This window comes from Malassezia sympodialis, genomic scaffold (genome assembly GCF_000349305.1).
Source record: "Malassezia sympodialis ATCC 42132 genomic scaffold, msy_sf_6, whole genome shotgun sequence".
Classification (NCBI taxonomy): Eukaryota; Fungi; Basidiomycota; class Malasseziomycetes; order Malasseziales; family Malasseziaceae; genus Malassezia; species Malassezia sympodialis.
This window is the reverse complement of record NW_017387804.1, coordinates 75164-98769: the sequence shown is the minus strand read 5'-3', so window position 1 is coordinate 98769 and position 23606 is coordinate 75164. Positions and strand designations below refer to the sequence as shown.

The following is a 23606-nucleotide window of genomic DNA, read 5'->3' as shown; positions in this document are numbered from 1 at the left end:
GCCTGGCCACGGTCGAGCATGAGTGCTGCGGACCACCCGCCGCCGCCGCCGCCGCGCAGTAGTGCCCGGAATAATAAGCGGTCAAACAGGAAGGCACCGCCGCCTGCTGATGAGCAAGAAGTGTTTGCGGATGCAGTGGCTCCCGACGACGCCGAGCAGGCCGAGTCTCGCGAGGCGCCCCAGGTGGCAGATCCATCAGCCACCATGGTGAATGAGTCAGAGGTTCAGGACACGGCAGAGCGGGCTGATGAGTCCATGTCTGCGGTGCCGACACCTGCAGAGCCGACTGAGGAGCCCGTGGGTGCAGCGCCAGCGACGGCAGAGCCAGCGGACGCGGCCCTGCAAGCCCAGCTGGCCTCGCGTGACCAAGAGCTGGCGCTGCTCCGCAAGGAGCTCCAAGATGCCATCTCTGTGCGCAACGATGTCGCAGACGCGCACGCAGACTGGCTCAAGGAGCGCGAAGAGCTCAGAGGCCAGAAAGAAGAGCTCGAGCAGCGCCTCGAGCAGGAGCGCGAGGAGCGCAATGCACAGAGGGAAGAGCTGGAGCGGCGCCTCGAGCAGGAGCGTGAGCGGGCCGACAGTGCGGAAGAGCGGATCCGCGACCTGCGCCGCACGAACGAAGAGAGCCGACGGGCGATTATGCGACTGCAACAGGCGCGCCCGGCGACGCCTCGGACCGAGTCGGATGCGTCCGAGCGCTCGGCGCGGCGCACCAGTGCGATCTTGGGCCCGTTCACGGCCAAGACGCTCTCGAGTGCGGTGGAGGGCGACAGTGAGCCGGAGCACAAGGGACTGCGTGATCTGCAGCTGGTGAGCCCGCCGCAGGCGAACTCGGACACCTTCTCGCCCGTGCTAGGCAGCAAGATTGAGGAGGAAGAGACTGACGAAGCGCCTGCTGCCAGGGACAATGCCGAGGAGGGCAGTCAGCAGTCAGGTATCACGGGTCTGTTCCCGTCGTCGCTGCTGCGCCCGCCCTTCCATCTGCTGCGCAAGTCGGGCGGCGCAGAGAGCCAAACGGGCCCGTCGATAGGCTCGCAGGACGACGGGGCCATGCTCGAGTCGCTGCGCACGGAGCACGAAAAGGCACAGTCCCAGCTGGCGTCTATGCACACGGAGATCGCGGCACTCCAGGACCAGCTGCTTGAGTCCCGCGAGGCGCAGCAGGCGAGTGAATCGCTGATCAAGTCTCTACGCGAATACATTGTCAACGCGGAAAAGAGTGGCAAGCGCGAAGTCCCGCCGACCCCGTCCTCCGCTGCCTCCGCAGAAGCGGCCATGGCGCCTGCAGCGAGCGCCGAGGGCGCGTCGTCCGCGGAGTTGGCGGAGGCGCAGGCCGAGACCGAAGCGGAGCCTCCACAATCTACGTAGGAATTAGGTTGGCTCTGGACACCATGTGGGGTACTGTAGCAGCGCTGCTGCTGGGCCTCGTGTGGCTCGGGACATGGCTCCGTCCTCGGTCTGTCGCGCCGGCGTTGTCAGAGGAGGTGCCTGTGTATATGCGCGCTGCCTCACAGGGCTATGAGCCGCACTACAACTTGACGGGTCGACGTGGCGCGGTGGCCTGTGAGGTGGACGTGTGCTCCAATGCGGGCGCCTACATCTTGGAGAAGGGCGGCTCAGCGGCGGATGCAGTATGTGGCACGCACTCACACAGATCATCGCTGCATCCAGCTGTGTGGGTGTGATCAGTGCGTTCCACTCGGGCATGGGTGGTGGCGGGTTTGCGCTGATCAAGACGCAGGGCAACGACCCTGTAGTGCTGGACTACCGCGAGACGGCGCCAGGCGCGGCGCATCGCGATATGTTTGTGGGAAAGCCGATGAATGCATCGCTGTGGGGGTGCGTACAAGCCAGCTTACCGCAGCGGTTTGGCCGTCGCAGTGCCGGGCGAGGTGCGTGGCTGGGAACAGCTCCACCGCCTGTATGGGCGCCTGCCATGGGCAGAGATCCTCGAGCCTGCCATTTACATGGCCAAGAATGGGTTCCGTGTCCCATCGGAGCTGTACAACAAGATGAAGTGGCTCGGGGACCGGCTTTGCATGGCCCCACATCTGGCGCCTGTCTACTGCCCGGGCGGGCGGCTTTGGCAGCAAGGCGAACTGCTGCGGCGCGAGAACCTGGGCTCGACATTGGAGCGCATTGCGCAGCAGGGCGCGGACGCCTTTTATACTGGAAGCATCGCGCAGAACACGGTCGATACAGTTCAGGCCGCCGGAGGGATACTCACGCTGGAGGACCTGCGCGAATTCCGGGTCCTCATTCGCGATGCACACTCGGTGGAGTACCGCGACAAGTACCGCGAGTGGACAACGAGTGCGCCTAGCTCAGGCGCCGTGCTGCTATCGATCTTGAAGACGATGGAGCACTTCCCAGACACACCCTACGACGTGGACGATGTCCTCCATACGCATCGGCTCATCGAGGCAACCAAGTTCTCGTACGGAGAGCGCAGCATGTTTGGCGATCCCGCGTTTGTCAAGAATGTGACCAAGCTCGAGGCGGTGGCCATCCGAGACGATATTGGGCGGGCTCGCCATAAGCGCATCTGGGACGGCGGCGTGCACCCGGTAGAAGACTACAATCCTGAGCATTTCCTGGCAAAGGAGGACCATGGGACGTCGCATCTGAGCGCTGTCGACGAGCACGGCATGTCGATTTCCCTCACGACTACTGTCAATGGCTACTGGGGCAGCACGCTCCTCACGCCCGATGGGATTCTGCTCAACAACGACATGGACGATTTCTCGTCGCCCGATCGCTCGAACCTGTTTGGGTACGTGCCAACCCCGGCCAACTACATTGCACCGCGCAAGCGGCCGCTCTCGTCCATGTGTCCGTTTATGGTGCAGAGCAAGGAGACGGGCGAGATGGAGCTTATCGCTGGCTCTGCGGGCGGCTCGCGAATCATTACGGCGAACCTGCTCATGGCCTACACGTACATGTCCCACCACGGGGATGTGTCCATGCAGGACGTGATCAACCGGCCGCGCTGGCACGACCAGATCCAGCCGGAGTGGACCCTGTTCGAGCGGCCCATCGACGCACTACCGCACTTTCCCGGGTATAACAACGAAACGGTCCGCGCCTTGGAGCGCCTGGGCCATGTGCCCGTGTACATGGAGCCTGGCACGTCGACGTCCCAGGCGATTCAGCGCTCGCCGGCGGGTGACTTTCAGACTGCCTCGGAGCTGCGGCAGTGGGAGGCGCGCGGTGCTGCAGTCTAGACTTAGAAGCCCCGCATTCGCGCATACAAAACACCGGCCAAGAGACCGCCGACATGTCCAACCGAGTCCGTATGGCTCTGTGGGCGAGGGAACGAGGCGGAGTAGAGCTCCCAAGCGGCAATGCCGCCAATGCAGAGCCACGCGGGCAGAGGTACGGCGAAGAACAAGTATACGGTCGACCGCGGCTGCATCATGGTAAAGGCTGAGATGATGGCGTAGACGGAGCCTGGGTTAGAAGGGATACGTACCGCTCGCGCCCTGGGACAGGCGGTACCGGCGCCGAGCCAGAGACGTACGGTCACCGTGCAGAATCGGATCGACAATGTAGGGCCACAGAATGCTGGTCGCCGAGGCGGCGAGACCCGCACCCATGTATAGGGAGAGCACGCCTGGCGCCCCAATCAGGGGTATGAGCGCCGGGGCAGTGAGGCTGAGCGTGAGCATATTGACGCCGTAGTGCATCACATCCTGGTGGCTGATACATGCGGTCAGAAGCGTCCACCACCTCCCCTCGAGTAGATGGGGCTCACCGCTCGTAAAGTGGCGCATCATGAACCGGTACGCGCGCGGGTCGCCGTGCTGCGCCTGGTCCTTGGCGTACCACCAGCCTCCGAGCACCACCGTATTAGCGCCGAGCAGTCCAAGCATGACATTTCGTGGTGCTTGATCGCTACCCTGGCGTGCAGACGCACGCCGCCGCACACCGCGCGATGCGGCGGATCGCAGCGACCGCAGAAGCACGAGCATCGAGCGACGCTGCATGACGGCCATCGCAGGCCTACCTTCTCCACACCACGTCACGTGTCTTGAAAGACGCGCGCTCGGCGGGCTTTGACGAGCGACTGCGACGATGGCCGGCATGATGCGCAATGGGGGCCGTCTTGGCATGATGCAGCCGCCAGTGATTCTGCTGAAGGAGGGCACAGATACCTCGCAGGGTAAGGGCCAGCTGTTGTCCAATATCGGTGCATGCCTCGCCGTGGTGTCCTGCGTGGCCTCGACGTTGGGGCCGCGCGGTATGGACAAGATGATTGTGAACGACCGTGGACAGGCGACGATTTCGAACGATGGAGCGACGATCCTGAAGCTCCTTGACATTGTGCACCCTGCGGCGCGTACGCTGGTGGACATTGCGCGTGCGCAGGATGCCGAGGTCGGCGACGGCACGACGACGGTCGTGCTGCTCACGGGCGAGATTCTCAAGCAGGTGCGCCCGTTCATTGAGGAGGGCGTGAGCCCTCATGTGGTGGCGAAGGGTATTGCGACGGCGTCGCAGATGGCGGTCGAGCATGTGAAGAGCCTGGCCGTCCACATTGACAAGGACAAGGAGGCGTACGTGCGCGCTACTGACCGCAGTGATTTCCGTAACCTCCTGCTCAAGTGTGCGGGCACAGCTATGTCGTCGAAGCTGATCGTGTCGCAGCGGCCGTTCTTTGCACAGATGGCGGTGGATGCGGTGCTCGCGCTCGACCAGGACGAGCTGAACGAAAAGCTGATTGGCATTAAGCAGGTGCCAGGTGGCGCGATGCAGGACTCGATGCTGATCCACGGCGTGGCCTTCAAAAAGACGTTTGCGTATGCGGGCTTTGAGCAGCAGCCGAAAAAGTTTGAGAACCCGGGCATTCTGTGCCTGAACGTGGAGCTGGAGCTGAAGGCCGAGAAAGACAATGCGGAGGTGCGCATCCAGGAAGTGTCGGAGTACCAGGCGATTGTCGACGCGGAGTGGGCGATCATCTACGGCAAGCTCGAGGCGATCGTCAAGACGGGCGCCAAGGTGGTCCTGTCGAAGCTGCCGATCGGCGACCTTGCGACGCAGTACTTTGCGGACCGCGACATTTTCTGTGCGGGCCGCGTGCCGATGGAGGATATGCAGCGCGTCGTGCAGGCTGTCGGCGGCTCGATCCAGTCGACGGTGTCGGACCTGCACCCCGAGCGCCACCTGGGCACGTGTGGTGTGTTTGAGGAGCGCCAGATCGGTGGCGAGCGCTTCAACCTGTTCACGGGCTGCCCTGGCGCCAAGACGGCGACGATTGTGCTGCGTGGCGGCGCCGAGCAGGTGATTGCCGAGATCGAGCGTAGTCTGCACGATGCGATTATGATTGTCAAGCGTGCGATCAAAAACAACGACGTCGTCGCAGGCGGTGGCGCCATTGAGATGGAGCTCTCCAAGATCCTGCGCAACCACGCGCGCACGATTCAGGGCAAGCAGCAGATGGTCATGACCGCGTACGCGAAGGCGCTCGAGGTCATTCCCCGGCAGCTCGCGGACAACGCAGGCTTTGATGCTACGGACCTGCTGAACCAGCTGCGTATGCAGCATGCACAAGGCCACACATGGGACGGCATCGACGTGTCCACGGAAGGCGTATCGAACAACATGGACAAGTTTGTGTGGGAGCCCGCGCTGATCAAGATCAACGCGCTCAGCAGCTCCGCGGAAGCCGCGCGCCTGGTCCTCAGCATCGACGAGACGATCCGTGCGGAGCAGGCCGAGCAGGCGCCGCCTAGTGGCGGCCCCCTGCCGCCAGGCACGGCCCAGCGGGCGCTCCGCGCAGGCGGGCGCGGCGGGATCCCGCGCCGCTAGAGTAGGTAGCTGCCATGTGGAGTTGTCGCGGCACCATGGACCTGTGGGCTTGCGGGTCCAACAGTGAGGGCCAGCTGGGCGTCGGGCACACGCTCGACACGAGTGTGTGGACGCGATGCACAGAGGGCGAGCGCACGTTTCCGCCGCGCGGCTGGACCGTCGCTGAGATGGCCAGCTCCGCCGCAGGCACACTCGCGCTGTGCCAGCGCGACGACGAGAGGCAGCTGTGGACATGCGGACGCGCATGGCCCGGGCGCGACACGAATGCGTTCGCGCGCATCCATACACAGGCGCTCGGGATCACAGGGCGCCTCGTGCATGTGGCGGCGGTCTGGGACTGTGTGTACGTGGTCGAGCGCGTGCCTGAGGGCGATCGGATGTGGGCGATCGGCCAGTCGGATGCGTTTGGGCTGTGGGGCACTGGCCGCGCCGGCCTCGGCGCGGCACGGGATCCGCGCATGCCGGCATGGTGCCATAGCGTCGACCTACTTGGCTGCATGCCCCACACGGCCGCAGGGCCATGGCGCGTGCATGCCGTCGCGGGCGGCGTGCGGCACGTCCTGGCCGTGCTCACGAGCGCGGACGCACACTGGCTCGTGGGCTGGGGTCATGCGCGCCATGGGCAGCTTGGGCCCGTCGATGCACGCGTGGTGCATGCGCCGCAGGCGCTGCTGCGCCTCTGGGCCGCCGGACCCGATGCGCCGCCCACGTACGCCCTCGCACTCGGCATGGCGCACTCGGTCGTGACGGCGCAGCATCACGGCACGACGCGCGTGTGGCTCTGGGGCTCGAACAAGCACGGGCAGCTCGACGTGCCCGACTGGGCGTGGGAGGAGCACGGCAGCACCGCCCGCCGCGCGACGGTGCCCCATGCCGTCGTGCCGGCGTGCATGTGGCGCACGACGCTGCTGCATGTCGATGGCCGTGTGCTGGCGCACGGCGCCGACTCGCATGCACAGACGCGTGCGTGCGACTGGGCATGCCTTGGCACGCTGCGCGCTGGCAGCGAGCATGCCCTCCTGCTGGATGCGCACGGTGCCGTGCATGGCTGGGGCTGGAACGAGCACGGGAACCTGGCGTGCGCGGACGAGAGCGTCGCGCCGCGGATCGTGTGGGACGGACCGGCGGCGATCCAGGTATGGGCAGGCTACGGGACAAGCTGGGTCGGGGTGCCGGCCGCGGCCCTAGGCAGGGACGAGGCATGCTAGACCGGCACGGCTGCGGTCGCGTAGCAGGTAAAATGGATGCAGTGTTTGGGCGCCTTCCTCGTCGCTGGTCGGCCGCGAGACGTCCAGCAGCGCATTGGTGCCCTCCAACACATGGGCAAGCACGTCGGCGACCCACGACGCGGGGTCGCCGGGGCAGCGGCACCGCTCCAGGAAGCGCGCCACATGCTCGGCCGTGCTCTCGACGTCAATGAGCACGGTGCCGTTCCAGCCGCGATGCGCCTCGAACGCGCTCGCCACAAAGTCCGGCGCGCCATCGTAAGGGACGGACACCGTGAAGGCCGCGCGGTACACCCACTTGGAGATGCGGTACAGCTGGCGGTTCGCGCCGGTCCGCTCGATGTTGTCGCGCACGAGCTGCAGCGACGTGATGATCTCGTCGCGCCAGGGGCTCACGTTCATGTACATGACCGGCGTGGGCGTAGGCGGCAAGGCCGGGTCAAAGTACGTCGGCGCATACCGCAGCGCATTGATACAAGCAGGGAGGTGGCCCTGCGCATCGTAGTCCGTCGCCAGTGGCACGAGCACCTCGCCATCAAACACGAAGCGTGCATCCGTCGCCGTGTTCAGCGCCACGTCGCCCTTGCGGAGCAAGCGCCACACGCCCGAGATAAACAGCTCCCGCTCCACCCGCTGCACCTCCGGCGCAAACCACGGGCGCCCAGCCGGGGCCCACGCCTGGAACATCGACGCCAGGCCCGGCGTGACGAGCGACGATACTTGCATCGAATGCACGCCGTCGGGGCCGTGCACTTCCCATGCGCCGCCGCACTTGCTCGGCGCCTGGAGCCGCACATGCGCGAGCACACGGTTGTACGAGCGGACCAGGGTGCGCGCCAGGCGCGGAATGCGCTTGTCCAGATGGTGGGCACCTGTGACGTACAAGTGCGCAGCGGGAAAGAGCTCGTCGCTCCCATAGAGATACATGAGGAAGCCCTCGACATCGAGCAAGGAGAGGGGCAGCGACGCCATGCCCTCGGGGACCTCGCTGGCCCCGCCCATGTAGCCGATCGGGCCAAGGAAGCGGCGCAGGAGGGCCTCGTGCACCTCCGGCTTCTGGAGCACCTGTCGTACTCCGGACGACACATCGTACAGCGCGCGAAGATCGCTAAAGTCCAGGTGAGAGAGGAGCTGCTGCACGAACGAGAGGGGCATCGCCGTAAAGAGCAGCGCGCCATGCACGTCCGCCTGGACATGCGCCTGCTCCACCAGGCCATGTACCGTGTACCCGGGGAAGTACCGCACGGCGCCATCGCGGTACGGGCCGGCCGGCCGCACCGCCCACGGCTCGTCGGGCATGGCCGACTCGAGGCTGTGCATGGAGAGCATCGACACACGAGACCTGTCTGCCGCAGCTCCGGCCGCATCGTGCGCCACATCGACGCTCGGCCCGGGGGTCGCGCCCACCGCGCCCGGCGGCAGGGCGGTGCGAGGCACATGCACCCCCAGCATATAGCTCAGCCAGGGGAGCGCAGGGTGGGTACGTATCGACTCGTCGCGCATCGGCGCCGGCGCATCGAAGCGCAGGCCCTGCTGGGGCGCCGACCGCGTCGTCGCCAGAATACCGGCCATGCCCGGCGTCGTCTGGCGCGATACAATGCGCAGGCGGCTGAGCATGTGCGTGAGCCGCGACGCATCCGTCGCATCCGACGCGCGCGACGTGCCTGAGTGCTCCGTCTCGGTCGCGGACGCTGCATCGTCCGTGTCCTCGGTGCGCCGCGCCTGTGAGCGCGCCATGCGATCCTCGTCGTCCACTTCGCGCCGCGCCCGCCGAAGGGCACGGCCCTCGTGCTGCAGGCGCTGGGCCTCGTGCGACTCACGCGCCGCATAAGCACGAAAGAGCGCTTCGCGCTCCGCCTGCTGCTGCACAGCGAGCTGGCGCTCCTTGCGCACGCGCGCTTCGCGCTCTTCGCGCTCGCGTAGGGCCTCTGCCGCGCTGCGTGCGCGGCGCTCGGCGGCCTGGGCCTCTGCCTCGCGCGCACGCTGCGCAGCCATGGCAGCCTCCTTGCGGCGCGCGTGCTCGGCTTGCTCTTCAGCGAGGCGCCGCTCCAAATCGGCACGCGCCTGGGCCGCGAGCCGTGCTTGCGCTGCGCGTTCTTCTGCTGCGCGCCGCTCCCGCTCTGCCTCAAGTGCCGCAAGCTTCTCCCGCTCCCGCGCTGCCTGTTCCTGCGCCGCCAGACGCTTTCGCTCCCGCGCTGCCTGCTCCTGCGCCGCCTGCTCCTGCTTCGCAAGACGCTCCCGCTCCCGCGCCGCCTGCTCCTGCGCCACCTGCTCCAGTTTTGCGAGGCGCTCCCGCTCCCGCGCAGCCTGCTCTTGCGCCGCGAGACGCTCCCGCTCCCGTGCAGCCTGCTCCTGGGCCGCGAGACGCTCCCGCTCCCGTGCAGCCCGCTCCTGGGCCGCAAGACGCTCCCGCTCACGCTCGGCCTGGGCACGCTCGCGTTCGGCCTTTTCTTTCGCTTCGCGTCGCTCGCGCTCCGCAGCAGCCGCGCGGGCCGCCTCGGCCCGCTCTTTGTCCTTTTGTACGCGGCGCGCCTCGGCAGCGAGTTCCTCGTCAAGGCGCCGCTTTTCACGCTCCATCTCGGCAGCGAGAGCCTGTTGCCGTGCGCGCTTCGTAGCTGCCTCACGCTCGGCGGCCTCACGCATCTGCTGCTCGAGGCGCACACGCTTTGACTCGAAACGCTCTGCCTCGCGCATGCGCTCCTGCTTCACGGCAAGGAGGCGTGCCTGCTCAAGACGCTCGAGCTCGCGCTCCTGCTGCTCGCGCTCCGCGGCCTTGCGCGCCATGAGCGCCTGTTTTTCGCGCTCTTCGACGCGCTGCTTTTCGAGCTCGGCCGCCTGGCGCTCGAGTTCCGCGAGACGCGCTGCCTCGCGGGCCACGGCCGCCTCCGCCTCGCGCTGCTCTTGCAGCAGGCGGCGCTTGCGCTCCTCAATCTCGCGCTGCTGCTCCAGGAGCTGAGCACGTAGTTGCATCTGGTCGTCACTGCGCAAGAATGTACGCGCACTCGCAGCATCTTCAAAGTCCTCGCTCGCATCGCTGGCGTCGTCAGCCGGCGGGGGGGGCGTGCCGGCGGCCATGCCTGCGTGCGCTTGCGTTACCGAGGCACCCATGGAGGTAGAGCGCGCCGCTGCGCGGTGGGTACGCGGGCGAGGCCGCTGCGCACTCCGAGCGCGTGCGGAGCGATGGGAGCGCCGATCCGGCGACGCAAGACGCATATAAGCCTTGTGCCGCTCGTTCTCCTCGTGCATCCACAGCGCATCCCGCTCCTTCTGTATGCGCTCTTCCATGTCCTCGTCATCGCCCGCATCCATCGCTTGTTCCGCGTCGGGCGCGCGAGGCGCTGCAGGCGGACTCTGCGCTCGGGGCGCCGCGGGGCCCAGTGCCTTGAAGGGGACGGACGCCTCGGGTTCGGGCGGCGCGTGCGTGCTGGGCGCGGGCGAGTCGGAGTTGACCATGCGGAAGATAGGTCGGGAGGCTGCCTCGGCACGAGGACGGCCGTGGCGCTTCCTGTCCGACACCGTGCCGCGCGGCGTGGATTTTTTCCACGAGAGGCTCGTGACACGCAGCGACGGCTCCGGCGATGCCGGGACCTCTGGCGGCGCACGGCCACGCACACGAACGATGCTCGACTCGTCATCGTACGCCGGTATGGACGCGTAGGGGGTCGAGGCGCTGCGCGTAGGGTGTCCGCGCCGATAGCGCCGCATATCCAGAGCGCCGTGCGACAAGGCCCGATCGTGCTCGCGGACTGCCGCGCCGGCTGCAGCGGGATTCGATGCCGTCCGTAGGGTCTCAGATCCTTTTCGCGCAGAGGCGCCCAACGCCCTATCACGCAGCCCGGCGCCAGAGCGCCCTGGCATGCTACAAGCGTGCTTCTCGGCTCGTGAATCGAGTACGACTGCACCATGCGTCGGCCGAGCGGTAAGCGTGGGGTAGCTGACAAAACTTCGCATTACATCGTAGCTACTTTTCCTTGGGCCTCGGCGCTAAGGTAGCGCGCGTTGAGCAGGGCAATCTCGCGGGCCAGACCCGACCAGGTCAGCGGCAGCTCGCCGAGTGCGTGGCGCTTCGTTGGAAGCGTCGGGTATAGATCGCGGCCGGCGCCGATAGCCAGCGGCAGCGCGCGAGTGTCGGGGTCTTGCCGCTTGAGATTCGTCAAATACACTTCCCACTGACATAATTCCCAGAGAAAGAGGATGTGCGGCTGGATCAGCACATTCAGCCGCCGGCTCCGCACATAGAGATAGGCCTCCATAAGACTCCAGTCCATATGGGCCATCACGAACGCGATGACTGTCGAGGCGCTGCGACTCACGCCGACGCGGCAGTGCACGAGCACGCGGCCTCCTGCGAGGCGCGCTTGCTCGATGTACCGCAGCACGTCGTCCAAGACAGGCCGCAGTGTATCGATGCCATCATCGGAAAGATTCTGGAGTTCGAGCACATCCACGATGCCGGCGTTCCGCGCCGCCGCCAGGGTGTGGGGACCTGTATCGGTGAGACAGTTCTCGCCCACCGAGACGACATGTGTGATACCCAGCCGCTGGTGCAAGCGTGAATTCATCGCATGCTGCAAGCTGCCCAGGTATAGGAACGGGAGGATCCGCGACGGCATGCTCCCGTCAAAGTAAAAGTCGTCCATAAACTGCGGCCGAGTCTCGTCGATCGGCGCCACGGTCACCTGCGCGGGAGGGTGGGCCTCGCGCAGCACCGGTATGCGCTGCGCCAGCTGCTGCAGCAGCTGCCAGTCGCTCGGGCTCACGAAGAACGACCGGTGTAGGTCCAGCTGCACATGCATGTATGCCTGGTCAAGAGTGAGGCCCATGGTGTACATGAGGTAGCTGAGTGCAAGCACCGAGCTCTCCGAGTACCCGTCGTGACAGTAGAAAATCACACGGCGCGCATCGCGGTCAGGATCGACGGGCTGCGCGTGCCGGTGGACCCACACACACAGGTTTAAGAGGCCCTCGCAGAGGGCGCCCAGATCTGAACCGGGGGGGGGCGTGATGGGGCACTCAAGATGCGCCGTCTGGATCTGGGTCTCTTCACCCAGCCGCGCCTGGGCATCGTACGCGGCGAACGTCGTGTCCACCAGCTCGAGGAACGACGAGGGCGGCAGGCCACCCGCATCGACCACCTCAATGCCCAAGCCAAAGGTCGGCTTGTTCTCGGGGTTGTCCGTGCCATCAGGCACAAAGTCGCGCGATGTGCCGAGCCACACGTTCGGCGCAATCGGGGATGCGCGACTAAAATGCTCAATCTCTGCCAATTCGCGTTGGGGCAGTGAAATGTGTCGATGTGGCGTGCCATCACTTCGGATCGCAATAAGGTGGGGGCACACGCGCTCCAGCTCGCTAAATGTGTCAGAGATAATGAAGACATTGTAGAGCAAAGGATTCCGGTGCCGAACCACGCGGTCTTGGAAAAGATCTGCGTGAGCCTCCTGGAGGGCCAGTGCGGTGGCGCACGCCTCGGGCGTGAGGCCATGGGGTGAGTATACAACAATGTCCGAGACCATGGCGTAGTGCAGGCACTGCAGGCCAAAGAGGCGCATGTTGACATTCGAAATCGGCTCAGGCACGTGGAAGCGGTATCCGTCCAGGCTCTTGTAGATAAGATCAGACGACCGCACACTTGAGAGGAGCACCGAATCAGACGAGGTCTGCTCACCCTCCTTGTCAACGCGCACGACGGTGAGACCGCGGTAGCGCGGCAGTGGCGGTCCTGCAGGTGACCCGCTGAAGAAGAGATTTTGCCGGGGGTTCCCGTTGTTGCCACAGTGAAGATAGGGGAAGAGGATGTGGTGCGGCATATCTAAACCCGCATAGGTATCGTACATTTCGGCAAATTGGTCCGCACGGAGCATGCGCACGCGGTTTGGCATCGAAGTGTCCGTTGGAAGTTCGACATAATCATTTAGGTTGCTGTGATGCAAACCGAACTCGGGCTCAGGCGTCCGGGGACTCGGTGGCGCATGGCACGAGGTCCCCTTGAGCGTCGAAATCCTAGAGTTCTGGCGCTTCAGGTGCAGCGGCGCCAAAACACCAATAGCCATCTTGAGCAGAGGGGGCTCTACAAGAGATTAAGACGCGGGATAAGATAAGTGAACGGAAGCGGGGCGTGGAAAGCCCTTTTCGCCGCCCTGTATCTCGCGCGAAAATCCAAACCTTCTTAATACCCGGTGTCAACGTATCCCAATGAGAGATTTTTTTGGCACCTGCGACTTCATTTGGTAATTCCGTCTTGGCGCACTGCAATTGGCAACTTGGGTGTCACCGAGCGTCTGGAGTATGACACCACGTGTGTCGAATATGACGTCAGCCGAATTGATCATGTGACATGCGCGTGCCGTCTCTTCTTCTCATCCATGCTGGGTCTGTGCCGACCGGCGGTGCCAGCGTTGGCACGCGCGCTGGCGCCCGTGCAGGCACTGCGTACTCTCACGTCCAGTGCACAGGCATGGAAGGAAGCGAAAGAGTGGACACCCAACTCCCTGCGCACCGGATTGATAGCGCGCAAGAAAGGCATGACAACGATGTTCACTCCCGACGGCAAGCGCGTTCCGGCAACCGTTCTCTATGTCGATGCCAACCAGGTCTCGATGCATGTGCGTCACGAAGCAGCCTCTCCTGAAGAGGAGCCCTATATCGCTGTGCAGGTCGCCGCGACGGACGCGCGCGAAAACGCTGTGAGCGCGCCTGTCCGCGGCCACCTCGAGAAGGCTGGCCTCGGGCCCAAGCGCGTTGTGCGCGAGTTCCGTGTCTCCGAAGACGCGCTTGTGCCTCTCGGAACAACGCTTTCAGCGGCTCACTTTGTGCCGGGTCAGGACGTTGATGTACGTGCGATTACACGCGGAAAGGGCTTTGCTGGTGTGATGAAGCGCCACAACTTCGCCGGTGGCAATGCATCGCATGGTGCTTCGCTGGCCCACCGCACGCCCGGTTCTATTGGTAATAACCAGGACCCCGGACGTGTGTTCCCAGGCAAGCGCATGCCCGGTCGCATGGGCGGGCACTACCGCACGGTACAGAATGTGCGTGTGCTGCGTATCGACGTGAAAAACGAGTTGATCTTCGTCAAGGGCCAGGTCCCCGGGCCTGACGGCGGTGTGGTCGTCGTGCGCGATGCCCTGAAGAGTCTTGTGAAGAACGCCTACTACACGTACCGCAAGGGCCAGTCGTCTACGGGCGAGCTGCTCGATCCGGCGAAGGGCCCTGCGCAGTACTTGCCGCGCGGTCTCCTGGGGCTTCCGTTCCCGGCCGGCACACGCGAGATGGCAGCATCGCTTCCAGATGTGGTCGAAGTCGGCCCATACCCCTAGGTCTATAGTGATCAGAATAGGCCTTGACTCGTTACATCGCGACAATATGGTCAATGCATGATAATTTATGATATGCTACATATGTAGACGCCGCACTCGGGGGGCAACTCGGTTCCGAGGCGGACCATCGTATCGGACCTATTCAAACACCCAGGCATCACCCTTGTCTTGGCTAACATAATAAAGGAGCTTTTCAAACACATCCATAAAGAGTAATGTGCGGTGCACAATGGCCCTACGGCTCGTAGCTCAGTCATTGCCAGCGTGATTGTCATCCGACTCAAGTTAGCAATAGTCAGGCCCCCTAGGCAAAGGCGGCGGCGCTGCATTGCTTCCACGTGCTGGCATGACGCTTCCAAAATCCTGCCCTGAATGGCCTGTCCTCCACGCCGCAGGCGCCAGTCAGACTGAACAAGATTTTGGCATATGTAGATGGCCCAGCTAATATGTACGATGTATATGAATGCTACGAAGAGTACTCTGAGTATGTCTATGTAACCGATGCACGCCATGCGTTTGATACAACTTTACCACACAGGCCTGTAGAGGCGCGACGTACTTTGAACGTAGACAGGTCACCCCTTTAGTCTAGGCGGCTCCCTTCGGATCGGATGAGCCACTGAGTATGCATGTTTTTTGAAATATCCCAGGTAATGGCCTTTTTGGTGCTAACAGTGCGAGCGTGCGCATTTCGCGGGAATTTAGCTCAGCATGCAAGGCGTTGCGGGGAAATGGCCAAATTTCCAATGCCTCCACTTGGAGGGGAATTTTAGGCCAGTCAGCGATGCCGTCGGTCTCTCCCTACATGCCGAGGAGGGTCGGGCCACTTCTACTTGGAACCACCTACTGATGGACCTGTGCCACTAGCTGATAGATCGACTGCCGCACTCTTGCTAGGCTCGAAGACAGATTGCCCTCGACCACAATGCGCCCCGTGCCTTGCTTGGTGACCATCACATGGCGCTGGCCCCGGTCACTACACACCAGCACACCCTCGCCAGCAAAGTCTGCGCGAATGCGCTGCTGTCGCGCCAGGTACGATTTGAGCGCAGAGAGACGTAGGTCGCCAATGTACAGCGTCGATGGCGCCTGGGCCGCCCGCAGCGTCGTCGCGTCGTGACACGGCACGAGTGTCGGCGTGTCTGCATCGCCAGAAAAGTCGGGCGTCACATGCAGATGCACCACGTTGTAGTCCTCCATGCGGTGCCAGTTGAGGCCGCCCATCAGCGCATCGCCGAGGCGCACACTGTACGTGTCGCTAAGGCCGCCCACAGTGATCGTCACGCCGGTGGTCGGCATGTACAGTTCGTGACTGCTGAGCATGGCGCCCAGCTCGGCGCGCGTCGGTGCATCGCCATTGACCATGATCAGACGCCGCGGCTGCAGCTGCGGCACGAGCGTGGTCAGTGCACGGCCGTCGCTCAGGCCCTGCAGATCAATATACAGTACACGGCACCGCACGGCCACGCTGAGCGTCTCGCACGTAAACTTGCTGGGCACCTCCACGGGCGTCTCCTTCTTCGGCGCGGGCTTGGCTCGCGATGGATCCAGCTGCTCCTCCTGCTCAGCCTCGAGCCGCCGCCGCCGGGACAGCCAGCGCGCTGTATCAATCGACTCGCCGTACCCATCGACTTTGCGCTTGCGCTCAATAAAGGGGAACATGCGATAGTGCAGGCCCTCGTCGCGACTTGCATGACCCTGCAGGAAAGTATCGAACGACATGTCCAGCGGCTCAGGTGCGGCCGCCGCATCGCCCGTACTGGCAGGGGGGTCTGCGGTGCCTGTGTGCATCATCGCGTCGTCTTCGTCGCTGCTCGAATCCGAGTCCGAGAGGCCTTCGTCTGCCTCCCGCTGTGGTGCCGTGCGCGCCGCAGTCTTCTCGGAGGCTGCCTGGTGGGCCTCCATGTAGGCTCGTAGCTCGTCACCGGCAAGCGGCACACGCCGCCGGAGCTCGTAGGACAGCTGCCCGCCAGGCGTCGAGGGCGTGCCCACTTGGCCGGTGCGCCACGCGGCCGCATCTGCCTGTGTCGCGTTCCAGCGCTCCCACAGTGTGCGCACGAGACTGTCGGGCTCGCCGCGGCCTGTCAGGACGAGAAGCGAGTCTGGGTCACTGAGGAACTCGGGGAGCAGCTGGCGCGAGAGGCCATGCGTGAGGGCAGGGGGCGTCGCAAGCACGACTTTGACCTGCGATGGCGCAAGGGCCTGATGAAGCGCCTCGACGGACGGGAAGTAGCGCAGGCCCGTAAAGTCGAGCGGCGACTTGGTCACGGTCTGCTTCTTGCGGCCGCGGCCCTTCTCGGGCACGTCGAGGAGCTGGATGGCCCACTCTCGTGCCATCCATTCCATGAAGGTCCGCGCGCGCTCCAGCACCTCCTGGCCCGTGTGCGATACGAGGCACAGGGGGAAGCGCTGGTGCTGGTACGCAAACGCCCAGTGCTGGTCCAGCAGCACGAGGATCTCCAGCATGCGGGCGGCACTGTCGACGGGAATCAGCACAGAGTGCCCGCTCGTGAGGGTCTTGTGAATCTGCTCAAGCAGGGCTGCATCGCGGTCTTTGCGCCGCGCATTCGTGTAGAGACCGCGCTCCATGTCGGTGATGAGGATATCTGGCTGCCCGATGGCATGCGCCAAAGGCGCCGCGGCGCCTACCGACAGCAGCGCTGTGCCGTCCAAGTGCCGCTCGCGGTGGTGGTTCCAGTCGAGGGCCATGACGACCGTGCCGACCGAGGGCGATCGCAGCTTCCACACTGTGCCTCCAAGCGAGTGGCCTGCATTGTACGCGGTCAGCACGAGGCCTGCGCACTTGCCGTCGAGGGGCGTGGGCTGCATGTATCGCAGCGTGCGGATCGCATCAAACGCCTCGTCCACCTGCGCCTCTGTCGGAAGGAAACGCTGCACGGGCGACGATGACCGCACATCTGCCTCGGCCTGCCAGGAGCGCACGACCTCGAGCATCTGCAGGCGGCCCATCGTCTGCACAGGCAGCGTCGCATATACAGGGCACTGCAGGCCAAAGTGCGTGTACGCATACGCATACAGGCCCATATGCGATAGCTCTGCATGGAAGAGGAGCACCACATCGATGGTAGGACCAATGCGCTGCAGGATTTCGGGTAGTGAGCCGTGCAGCCCCCGGTCAGCGCCGTCAGTCTTCACCAGCGACGGCGGAAACGTAAAATCCTCTGGCGCTCCACAGTCCAGCAGGATGCGCGCCTGGTCAATCTCGACCAGGTACGCGAGTGCTTTCGAGCACTCGGTGCTCGTCGAAGCGCCCCCGGGCCCGTCCACATATGGGCCCGACAGCGGCGTGAATTGCAGCATCGACGCGGTGGGCGCGGAGGACGACGACAGCCGCCGCCTCCACAGGCCGTCGGCCGATCTGCTGCGCCGTGCGCCGAAGGCCCCGCTACAAGTCTACGCTGTCGTCGCTCTCGGGCCCGTGCTCGTCGCCTGAGTCCGATGCATCGTGGCTGAGCACGACGCTGGCGTCCATGTCGTCGTTCGAGTCAGAGCTGGGTGCCATCGCCTGGATCAGCCGCTCCTCTTCGTCCTCCGCGGCATGGACCGCGTCGTCGTAGCTTTTCAGATCGACAGGGCGATACACGGGCTCGGCCCCTCCGTCGAAGCGGAACGCCATTGCCATGGTCGAGTTCTTCAGATGGCAGTCGACTTCGTAACCGGGGGAAAACGCGGCAAGATCCGTGCCAATCTCCTTGCGCAGCACCTGCGTCGACACACAGTAGACGCCTGTCATGTCCATCTGCACGCAGCTGCAGTTCCAGTAGGGGAAGTCGTGAATGCGCCGGTGCTCCATCACCATGACGTCCGACCACTGGTAGACGGAGAAGGGTGCCGTGCCGTGCGCATCGCTGTACCGCGCCGACAGCGCCGACGGCGCCAAGAGATCCAGCATGAGGAGCATGCCATGGACCATAAACACCCGGCCGTGGCCCACAGCCAGCTGGCCCGGCATGAAGTGCTCGAGGATGAGGCCCCAGTTGTGCGGCAGGACCTCCTCCAGCGGCTCCCCCGGACGGTCCTCATGCCGCGCAAAGACTCGCTGCGGCAGCTCGACGTAGATCAGCGCTGGCGCGGCCCCCCGCAACAGATGCGCCGAGTAGTGGCGGAAGAGCAGGAGGCCCTCTTGCGATAGCAGCACGAGCGTATCGCTCTCGCGGTCAGGGTGCACGGCCGCCCACGTCGAGGGGCCGGCCGAGTCTTCGCGCCTCACATCGTCGGGCGACGGAACGAGCATGTGCGGCGGGGCCACCGGGTACACGTGCTGCTGCTGGAAGCACAGCGCAGCCGGCGTGGGCAGTGGCTCTGGTGCATAGCACTGGGGCTCGCCGTAGCGCTCCAGATGCTCGCGCAGGTGCCATACGACGTCCAGCGTCGCGCGACTGAGGATCGTGATCGAGTACGTCGAACCGCCGACCAGGAACACGAAATGGTCGTCAAAGTCTGCGTGAGCGTAGGGCACATACCCACGTAGTGGCTGCGTCAGTAGCCCGTACGTACATGTTCACGCCGCGCGTCGCCGTCGGGGCCAGCGAGATTTTTTGTGTGAGCGTGCAGCTTGGCACATCGTAGAGCAGGACATAATCGTCGGCAGTGGCGCTGAGCAGCGTCGGATACTGGAACCGATACGCGAGAATCGGGTGCGGTGCATCGAGGATGGCGTACTGTCGGTACGCGCCGCGGCGGGGCTCCGCCAGGTCAGGTATGATGCGCTCACTGCGCCACACTTCAAAATGGCCCTGGGACGTGCGGTCAAAGATCATGTAGCCCTCGGACCACTCGAGGTGGGGGCACCGCCGTGTCTCCGTGGGCGAGATGGACCACAGCAGCTCACCCGTGTCCACGTCGATGGTGCGCACACCGCCACGGCGCCCCGTCACAATGACGCAGCGGTCGGCGGGGTCCAGCTTGATGCGCCACACATCCTCGTCGGAGCCGGCCGGGCGGAGGTATCGTGTGGCGGGGGTCAGCTCACGCACGCCCTCGGTCGGTGCCTCGACCGGCGCGGAGGTGCGGCCCCAGCGCCGGTCCAACAGGCACAGGCGGCGGCACAGCTCGTAAAAGGTGCTTGTCCCATCCAGGTAGCGGGACGCCATGCTGTGCTGCGGGTCCGTGCGGAACCGCTCCAGTGCCGTGGCGATATCACAGTCGCCCTGGATATAGCCATGGCGGAGCGCCGCGGCGCGCCACACCGCGTCGGCGCTAGCGACGTGGCGCCAGTCTGTGTGAGCCTGCGCGACGTACGCTTCGAGACACGTGCCATGCGGGCGAGGTCAGCCATGCCAAGCGACCCCAGCACCTGCTGCTGCAGCTCCTCCGGGAGGTGCATCATGGGCGCGAGATCTGCGCCGCCACCACATCGGCCGACGTACCATGTCGTGCACGGACCTCCGCACGTGCTACCTACCGACGCTCTACGAGCGGGGGCGGCGCCGTGTCGATGCGCAGATGCGTAAGGACCGTGCGGCTTGGCGCGCCGTGCTCCGCCTCTGCGAGCGCTTCGCGTGTAACAACAAAGATAGAAGTGTGGTCCAGCTGCACGCAGTGATACAGCGGCGTCCACTGCCACTCGTGCCGCTCCGAGCACCCCTCAAAGGGCAGGCGCGACCACATGTACAGCGAGAACGGCGTCTCGATCGACGCGCCGTCGGCTGTCTGGCCCCATGTGGGCGTGCGTAGGTCCAGCAGCTGCAGGGTGCGGTACATGGCCAGCACGCGCCCCTGGTGCATGCGCATGTGCCCCATCTCATCCGGCGCACAGAGCCAGTCTTCCAGCGGGACGCGATCCGTGGGGGCGGGCGGCGCCGACGTCTCAATGGCACATAGGCGTGGCGGCTGGCCGGCCTGCAGGCTCTGCTGCAGGTGCAGGAGCACGAGGAGGCCCCGCCTCGATAGCGCCACGAGTGTGTCCGTCGCCGGATCCAGCTGGATCGCCTGCCAGGGCCTCCAGCCCGCGCGGTGCTGCCGCTCCGGGGCGATCCATGCCTTGAGCCACCCGCGCCGGGCCTGGGTGCGCACGAGCGGGCGCCACACAAAGCCATCGCGCAGCGTCGGCGCAGCCGGCATCGGCACATAGTACTCTGGCGCGCCGCACGTACGGAGGTGCTCCTCGAGACGCCAGTGGGCGGTGAGCGCACGTCCGCTGCGCTGCGCGACTACGAGCGATGGGGCCATGCTGCGCGACAGGGCCATCCAGTGGGACGCCGAGTCGAGGCTGTGCACGCGTGCAGAGCGCCGTGCCATGCCCACTCCATACTCGTCCGTTTGCAAGGTGTCCAAGTTCATGTCGACGAGCGTCGCACGGTTGGGCATGTAGCTCAGGATCGGATAATGCAGCGCATAGACCGGCGCGCCGCGCACCTCTGGCTCGAGCGCGAGCCGCGAATGCAAGCGGAAGACGCCGCGCTGGGGCTGCGAAAGCCACGGTATCGTCCGCTCACTGCGCCATACCTGCAGCTGACGCGTGTCGTAGTGGTATACACTCAGCCATCCCTGGCTGTATTGAAAAAAGGGCATGTACCTGTGCGGCGGCGGCAGCGACGACAGGGTCGTGCTCCAGAGCACGGCGCCGCTGTCCGCGTCGAGCGTGCGCAGACTGCCATCCGACACGGACGCCAGGACGCAGCGGTCAACATGGTCAAGCTCAATGTGCCACAGGTCGTCACGGGGGTACACGGGGCGGACCGTATGCACACGGGGATACAGCGCGATACGGCAGGCGGCCAGCTGCTCGGTTGTGGCGTGCCGCATGTGCCAGCGGCCCCACTGGACGTCCAGCTGCTGGCACAAGGCGACGAGGGCCTTCCACGAGGACAGGCTGTCAAAGTAGCCCGTCATGCTGGCATGCGTCGATGCCCTCGAGTACCTTGCTTGGACCGCGTCCCATGTATCGTCCTCGTCCGCGTAGCCCCACTCGAGCGCCTGGCGCCAGTGGGCGGTCTGTGGCGTGGGCACCTCGTGCAGAGGGACCATACGACTCACGGGCAGGGCTCACGCGGCGCCACGGGGCCTCGTCTTTATAGCTAGCAGCCGCGGGCTTCCTCGTCAGCCCTGCATCGTGCGTCTGGAGGACGGGCATGGCGTCGTGCAGCCCTCCGCGAGGGGCGCAAGGAGGGCATGCATGGCCGCACGAAGATGGAGGAGGGTCCCTCGTGACGCGGCAGCGGACCAATCCATCGTCGGTGGCAGCTCGCTCCGTGACAGCTGCAGCCTGCAGGTGCCTGAGCAGCGTCGACACCTGCTTCAGGTCTGTGCACGCGCTCGGCCGAAGTACAGAAACGGGGCCCTCGATGGTTGTCCGCGGCCATGTCGGTGGGCGAGGACGAGAAGGCCCTGGAGCCCGAGCATCCCGCGCGTGCGGAGAGCGAGGCAGGCGAGCGCCACGGGCACGAGGAGCCAAGTGATGCGAACCAGGAACATGCCGAGGAGGCGCCCCAGACTGCGCCCGAGGCCGAGGTGGAGCGGACGCCCACGCGCCGCTCGCGGCGCATGCATCCTGCGGACGAGGCCAGCGTCAAGGACGAAGCGCCGGCCGACGGCGTAGGTGCCCCTGGCGCCTGGGATGGCGCTACGGAGGCCCCGGAGAGCGGCGACGAGGGCGTCACGCGCTGCGTGTGTGGCAGCACCGACGAGAACCTCGGCCTGATGATCCAGTGCGAGACGTGCAAGTGCTGGCAGCACTGCTCGTGCATGGGGATGCATACGGAGGATGACTGCCCTGACGTATACTACTGCGAGCAGTGCCGCCCCGAGAACCACATTGAGCTGCTGCGCTCGTACGGCTTTCTGCCGGCCAAGGTCGCGAAGCGCGGCACGAGCCGGAGCAGCCGGCAGGCGACGGCGAAGGAGTCTGCGCGCGAGCTCCAGGAGGCGCGCGATGCGATCCGCGCGCTTGCCGAAGAGAACGCCGCGCGCCTGCGTGGCGAGAACGTGGCCGAGGGACGCGCACGCGCGCCGGGCGCGCAGCGCAGCGTGCCCAAGCGGCGCACGATGAACAGCCGCGACATTGGGGAGGACGGCTGGGAGCAGATCCCGCCCGGACTCCTGCTCGAGAAGGAGGAGCCGCCTGCCGACCACGACGGCGACGAGACGCGCAAGCGCAAGCGCAGCACCGAGGCCGCGGAGGCGACGCCCGAGCCGAATGGGGGCCCGTCGGAGATGGCGAAGCGGCGGCGACTGCAGGCGGAGGCGGCCCAGCGCGAGCGCCAGCAGGACGAGGAGAGAAAGGAGGCAGCCGAGCGCAGCCGCAAGGAGCGCGCTGCGTCGCGGGAGGAGAGCAAGCCGAAGCACCCGAACCAGTACACGTACCGCGGGCGCCAGGAGACGCCCGTGAATGCAGTGCCCCCGCGATCGCGCGAGGCGCGGCGCGTCGCGCGCGATGCCAACAGCCGTTCCGGCACGCCGCTGCCGGAGGGCAGCAACCGCCTGCCGAGTCATGCGATGCCCGAGCACCTCGCGCACCTCGCGTATCTGCAGCCGCCGACCACCGGCGACGAGGACGCCGCGGCTGAGCGTGCGGCGCCGCAGGCCGGCCTGCCCGAGCCGTTTGCGCTCACGACGCCCATTGATCCGGCCATCAAGATCCGATACCCCCAGAAACGCATGACGGTTGGCGAGATGCGCAAGCGTGCGCGCACGATCAGTGAATATGTGACGCGCGTCCAGATTGAGGCGGTCGAGCGCGAGAAGCGCGTGCGGTTCCTTGGCTCGATCGTAGAGAGCGCCGGGTCTGCAGACGCCGCCCCTCGTGACGAGGCGCTGGGCGAGGTGCCCGAGTCGGCGCTGCCGATGAGCATGCAGCTCGTGGAGCAGCTCACGGACGACCTCAACCAGTTCCAGCGCCGCTTCGCGGGCGCCGCGAGTACGGCGCGTGTGGAGGAGTAGGTCCATAGCACGTGGTTCCCCAAGGCGCGCCTGGCTCCGAGATTCAGACGGCGATGCCGGCCGCCCGGGGCGAGCTGAGGCTGGCGTCGCACCGGAAGTGCATGAAGGGCATGGCGCACAAGTCGTGGCGAATGAAGGCGCGCAAAAATAGCGCATCCACCGTGAAGCAGCCGAGCACGCAGCGGGCGCCCCACCAGCCCGCCTCCCGACCGTCGCATGCTCATCAGCGCACATCCTCTCAGTCGAGCTTGTCGTCCGTGGAGAACTTGGTGTCGATCAAGCCGGCCGAATACCCGTCGTACAAGACCATCTCACGCAACGTGTTTGTGTCGAGGCAACGGATCTATGGCGA

General features: G+C 65.3%; 9 protein-coding genes across 9 annotated transcripts; 5 read left to right on the top strand and 4 right to left on the bottom strand.

Annotated features, from left to right (window-relative positions):
* Window positions 1-18: 18 nt before the first annotated feature.
* Window positions 19-1368, top strand: MSY001_1450 (uncharacterized protein; the record flags this gene model as incomplete). Its single annotated transcript, XM_018883251.1, has 1 exon — window positions 19-1368. The coding sequence occupies one exon, from the start codon at window positions 19-21 to the stop codon at window positions 1366-1368; it is 1350 nt and encodes a 449-aa protein (XP_018740029.1).
* A 265-nt stretch (window positions 1369-1633) lies between these two features.
* MSY001_1449 (uncharacterized protein) lies at window positions 1634-3224 on the top strand (the record flags this gene model as incomplete). The annotated part of the gene is made up of 2 exons (XM_018883250.1): window positions 1634-1839; window positions 1865-3224. The coding sequence occupies 2 exons, from the start codon at window positions 1634-1636 to the stop codon at window positions 3222-3224; spliced, it is 1566 nt and encodes a 521-aa protein (XP_018740028.1).
* An 850-nt stretch (window positions 3225-4074) lies between these two features.
* MSY001_1448 (uncharacterized protein) lies at window positions 4075-5808 on the top strand (the record flags this gene model as incomplete). The annotated part of the gene is made up of 1 exon (XM_018883249.1): window positions 4075-5808. One exon carries the CDS (start codon window positions 4075-4077, stop codon window positions 5806-5808), a length of 1734 nt encoding a protein of 577 aa, XP_018740027.1.
* Window positions 5809-6992: 1184 nt separating this feature from the next.
* MSY001_1447 (uncharacterized protein) lies at window positions 6993-10739 on the bottom strand (the record flags this gene model as incomplete). Its single annotated transcript, XM_018883248.1, is given in 2 exon segments — window positions 6993-10624; window positions 10637-10739. The coding sequence occupies 2 exon segments, from the start codon at window positions 10737-10739 to the stop codon at window positions 6993-6995; spliced, it is 3735 nt and encodes a 1244-aa protein (XP_018740026.1).
* Window positions 10740-10984: 245 nt separating this feature from the next.
* MSY001_1446 (uncharacterized protein) lies at window positions 10985-13087 on the bottom strand (the record flags this gene model as incomplete). Its single annotated transcript, XM_018883247.1, is given in 2 exon segments — window positions 10985-12956; window positions 12975-13087. 2 exon segments carry the CDS (start codon window positions 13085-13087, stop codon window positions 10985-10987), a joined length of 2085 nt encoding a protein of 694 aa, XP_018740025.1.
* A 312-nt stretch (window positions 13088-13399) lies between these two features.
* MSY001_1445 (uncharacterized protein) lies at window positions 13400-14353 on the top strand (the record flags this gene model as incomplete). Its single annotated transcript, XM_018883246.1, has 1 exon — window positions 13400-14353. One exon carries the CDS (start codon window positions 13400-13402, stop codon window positions 14351-14353), a length of 954 nt encoding a protein of 317 aa, XP_018740024.1.
* An 843-nt stretch (window positions 14354-15196) lies between these two features.
* On the bottom strand, window positions 15197-17674 carry MSY001_1444 (uncharacterized protein; the record flags this gene model as incomplete). Its single annotated transcript, XM_018883245.1, has 1 exon — window positions 15197-17674. One exon carries the CDS (start codon window positions 17672-17674, stop codon window positions 15197-15199), a length of 2478 nt encoding a protein of 825 aa, XP_018740023.1.
* An 85-nt stretch (window positions 17675-17759) lies between these two features.
* MSY001_1443 (uncharacterized protein) lies at window positions 17760-21343 on the bottom strand (the record flags this gene model as incomplete). The annotated part of the gene is made up of 3 exons (XM_018883244.1): window positions 17760-18753; window positions 18842-19573; window positions 19779-21343. The coding sequence occupies 3 exons, from the start codon at window positions 21341-21343 to the stop codon at window positions 17760-17762; spliced, it is 3291 nt and encodes a 1096-aa protein (XP_018740022.1).
* Window positions 21344-21676: 333 nt separating this feature from the next.
* On the top strand, window positions 21677-23254 carry MSY001_1442 (uncharacterized protein; the record flags this gene model as incomplete). Its single annotated transcript, XM_018883242.1, has 1 exon — window positions 21677-23254. One exon carries the CDS (start codon window positions 21677-21679, stop codon window positions 23252-23254), a length of 1578 nt encoding a protein of 525 aa, XP_018740021.1.
* Between the last annotated feature and the right edge of the window lie 352 nt (window positions 23255-23606).